Raw genomic sequence first — 4,511 nt, forward strand, 5'->3', positions numbered from 1 at the left:
CGCGCTGCCAGGATCTGCTGGCGGCACTTAAAAAGTTACCATCCTGTGCTCGCCGGACTGGCTCTTATTTAGAACTCACCGGCGTTTCTCTCCTCTGCTAAAGTGCTCCCATAACTTATGGTAAACACACGCCGGCAGCGAAAAGACGAATTGGCTCAAACTGTCTGATAAACGCATGCCAAATAATATTCCACTTACCTCTCATTTCTTTTATTTTAGAAAAAAATCTACTCCATGAAATTTCAGACACTCAAGTAAGACAAGCGATATTGATTTCCTTTATTCTATGTAGTGAATCGCTTTATACCAAGCACAAAACTGCTTTCAACTTAACAGGCTATTTAAGAAAGCACAACAAACTTAACTCTCAAGAAGCAGCGAGCGCTGTCGTTTCAGCGCCAACGCCATAAACGTACGCCCTTTGCAGCGTTGTTTTAGCCGCTCCAAAATTGGATACCACGCTGATCTTGATGTACTTGACAGGAGAGTTGTCTGTCCCCTGATTCAAATTTTAATAAAATTATCTATTTTAGAAAAAAAAATCAACAACTCACTTTGTAATAGAAATTTTGACTTCCTTTTCCAGCGTCAAATCGAATCTCCATCATGGCCCTGTATTCAGCATTGTCTTTAGATCCCTGATAGAGGAAAACAATATTTTTCATCCTAAATTGAAGCTTAAGACCAATAGAAAAAGACATATTGTATCTCTTTCTACCAGTTCTTAATTAATATGGCTCACATAAATTATCACGTCTCTAGGGTTCCTTTCCTTTGCCCTTGGGTGAGCTTTTAGACCGAGTTTCGTGAAAACAATCGGTTTCTTCAACTGGATTGTAAAGGTTCCTTTGCTGCCTTCAAAGCAAGCAGATTCCTCGTCGTCCTGAACCATCTTTGATTATAATCATGTGTCATTTTTAAAGCCTATTACCTTCAAGACCACGTTAGCGTTGGAAACTGAAGTTGAAATTGGCCAGAGTCCAAGAAGGTGCCTCACCGAACTTTTACAGGGAGTTGTTCCAAAGTCAAAGGATGCTTTTCCACCTGTACATTCCAGAAAGATGGAAGTGTTTCTTTTTAATTTCAAATAATCTTTTCTTACCCCATGTGTCAGCACAGCTTTCTTCCCTCAGAGGATTGATGATAACACTAACCCTTCCGATCATTGGATCTAACAATCCTGTAGAATATTTTGAACGTGATGAATGTTCGCTATAATAAATACGGTTATGACACACGTGGACTGATGACTTACCCAATCTTGCTGCGCAGAAAATGGCAAGCAGTGATATCATGGTTGCGTTCCGGTTCCTGATCATGGTGTTCAGAACCCTTCCTATAAACTCCACATAGATTTGCCAAATATCAACCAAATTCATTTTGCAGTGGATCCAAATCAAACTAGCACCCAACAATAGCCTTATTAACGCAGTTTTTTTTTTAAATAATGCAGCTTTATTGTTGCACATAAAAAGTTGAAGAAAACAGAGACAAAGTGATGAGAAAAAGCTTATTGTTGCGGTTGCAAAGTTTAAAACAATGTGTATTGGCAGCTAGTCGTATTTCATGCAATAATAAGGAATTATATGAAGCAAAATTCTATTGTCTTCACTAACCTAACAGTAGCTAGCTGGTATTTTCTAACTATAGATTTTAAATGCCCACTAAATAGTGAATATTTTTATAAATAAAACTTATTTTACATGGGTTTAGTTTATGTAGCCATCATGGAAGCTGATAAAATGACCTCTTTTAAAAATCATTACGAAAAAAGGATTAACACAAATATGGTTGATTGTTTTCGCAAATATTTAGTATTTCTTTAGTTAACATTTAACGAATCATGTGAGAAAATGCGGAATTTCAATAACAAAACTATCTTATTTTTGATTAAATTTATTAGATAATTTTATGAGAGAACTTTCTATCTGTTTCGCCGATATTGTACACATTGCATTGTTCTCAACAAATTTTATGTTGCAACTAATGCCATTTAACATGTACTTGATGCTCCCTTTTCACAATGAAAAGACGATGGAAACGCGTGAGTTAGCAGCACCATTTATATTCTGCGGCTTGTTAGCCAAGGCAACAATTCCGCCGCAGATTGTAAATGCCTCACTAGAGCATTGCGAACTCGGCCGCGGTGTAAAATACTTGCTTGTGTGTTGAGATGATTTCGCCACCGAGAGACCATACATATGTACCTACATTTTTCGGCGGCGGCGGTGGTGGCGCAGGCAGGGGCGCGGTGCGAGTTGCTTCTGCTGCTTTATTGAGGCCCGAGAGTTGAATTAATTGCAGTAATGAACGAGGCCCGCTGGTTTACCACCGCAGCAAGAGTTGCCGGCGCTAATCGAGTGGAACATAAAGCACGACGTGTGGTATTTCGCTGCAGGCAGCCTCGATACCGCCCTGCTATTATAATTTATAATGCTCGCCAGGAGACGAGCCCAGTATTTATAAGATTAATACACACGCCCGCACCCGCTCGCACACACTCGTGTACAGCTCGCTGACGTTGAAAAAGTGCGGCCCAGCACTCTCTGGGCAGTGAGGAAAAAACCAGCTGGCTCGGATCGCAAATCGCCACCCCTCATTCTTGCGTTTAGAGCAAAGTTGCAGGTGTGCTGGTGGTGATTTTTATTTATATCATCATGTTTTGAAACAACTACAAATATTGAACCTAGAATCAAAGCCAGTGAAAAAGTATATGGAATGATTGTCACCCTCGTGTTGCTATGAAAATTAACTTCATCAAATCGCACTAATGTTGACATTATTTATTTGATATTTTTTGTTGCTACTTTTAATTGACAGTTCGATTGAGAGTTGAAAATGTTAACAAACGTGCCATTCAGGAGGTCTTTGATAAATTTTATAATATGCAACAAATCGCAATATTTACATTAATATTGAGTGCTTAAAGTCACACTCAAATAATGGCAACCGCAGCAAGAAGACTCACGACGAACATAATACAATTTTTTCAGTGTGTGGAGGCATCCTACACTATTATACTTGAATATATGACTTGAACTTTAATTCTAGAGAAGAAAATTTAATCTTACAGCTTAAATGGTATACGCTGGAAAAATAGAAGCGAAACAAAAATATGCGTTTTAGTAGCAAAAAATCAGTTTTGCCTCTACCTCCCATCCTTTGGTATTTAGAACACGTGTAGAGTAAATAATTTTACTAGCTGATTGTTTAATACCTTCAGTGTATATATTTTTACTATGCTGCTCAAAAATACTGGCGTCGGCTGTTGTATCACTTCCCTTGCGGCAGCTATTTACTCAAACTCGGCATTTTAACCGCATACTATTAAACATCGCCAGCCAAATAAGCCTCATTTGGTATTCATGCCGCTGCGTCGCAAATTCCTGCTGATATGCACGCGCGCTAAATCTTGGTTACGGCCGTGATATTAGCGCGCAGCCGCTCTCCTTCATTCTCGGCAATCAAGCAGCCAGACTAATTAAACTCAATGTGTACGTACACTGTTCGGCGGCTGTACAAAGCTGCTGCTGCTGTACCTGGTTAATTGAGATTAAAATAAAAAAATTGCCAGACAAATTTCACGACGTGCTCCTTTGCATTTTCGAGAGGAGGCAGCCTTTCTTTAATTTTTGTTTCATTTTAATGAGTGCTCTCCCCTCGCGGAACAATCGCTGCAAACTTTCTAACTGCTCGCTCGTTAAAATTCAAACTCGAAATCAAACTTTGCCGCACCCTTGAGAATGGCTGCGATAAATTTTGATTTTAATTAAAGCGGTCCCGGAGACGTGGAAGAATCTGTCGCAGCAATAAATAACCGATCGAATCCAATTAGAATGGAAAGAAATCGGCGCCTAATTGCTTAACTTGGCGATGATTGAAACAACTGCAGAGCTATTAAAAGTTTGCCTGCCCGAGTCGCTAATCCTCACGATGGCTGCGGATATGCATTGCTGCGAGCGCACGGACACAAAATCGATGCAAATTCCATAAATTGAACAGCACTTGCCCGTCGAGGAGAGAGCAAGCGAGTGAGCGAGCGAGCAGGGCTCTGCTCTTTTTGAGCCGCAGCTATGGAGATGTCTGTTGTTGCTCTCCAAAGTGCCAGGCGGCCTCGTGTACATGCATTAATTAAATGGCATCAGCTTTTCTCTCTCCCGCCCGTCTCAAATCCGGCCCCGAACTGATACGAGCCGTGCCCCGCCGACTGCCAATTACTCAACAACGCTTCCGACAAGTTTGCCTCGCATAATCGCCTCAAATGCTGTCAAGCCGCTCTTGGGTCCCCAGATGTGTCGATCAAAATTAATAGGCACGATAAAAATTTAATCGATATTTTCTTTTACGCATCTCGACGCTCCATGCACGTAGACCATTTTCATACTCAAAAATTATATGTTTAATTAAATTTCGAATGTTCACCTAGTTCATAATCTGGGAAAATTGAAGTTTTTCGGGTTTTTAATTAAAGCTAACTTCTGAAGCGAACTTTTGAATGCCTAAAACACCAC

General features: G+C 40.2%; 1 protein-coding gene across 1 annotated transcript; it reads right to left on the minus strand.

Moving 5' to 3' along the window:
• Positions 1–273: 273 nt before the first annotated feature.
• Positions 274–1,431, minus strand: LOC135940255 (uncharacterized). Its single transcript, XM_065485065.1, has 6 exons — positions 1,256–1,431; positions 1,103–1,180; positions 932–1,044; positions 743–883; positions 555–638; positions 274–499 (listed from the first exon to the last, which is right to left on the minus strand). The coding sequence occupies exons 1-6, from the start codon at positions 1,377–1,379 to the stop codon at positions 368–370; spliced, it is 672 nt and encodes a 223-aa protein (XP_065341137.1). The 5' UTR covers positions 1,380–1,431; the 3' UTR covers positions 274–367.
• Between the last annotated feature and the right edge of the window lie 3,080 nt (positions 1,432–4,511).

The sequence above is a fragment of the Cloeon dipterum genome, chromosome 3, assembly GCF_949628265.1.
Source record: "Cloeon dipterum chromosome 3, ieCloDipt1.1, whole genome shotgun sequence".
Taxonomy (NCBI): domain Eukaryota; kingdom Metazoa; phylum Arthropoda; class Insecta; order Ephemeroptera; family Baetidae; genus Cloeon; species Cloeon dipterum.

Coding starts and splice junctions, on each gene's coding strand:
- LOC135940255 (XM_065485065.1), bottom strand. CDS start 1,379: ATGAATTTGGTTGATATTTGGCAAATCTATGTGGAGTTTATAGGAAGG. Junction 1,181..1,255: donor TTTCTGCGCAGCAAGATTGG/GTAAGTCATCAG, acceptor AATATTCTACAG/GATTGTTAGATCCAATGATC. Junction 639..742: donor CTAGAGACGTGATAATTTAT/GTGAGCCATATT, acceptor TTCCTCTATCAG/GGATCTAAAGACAATGCTGA.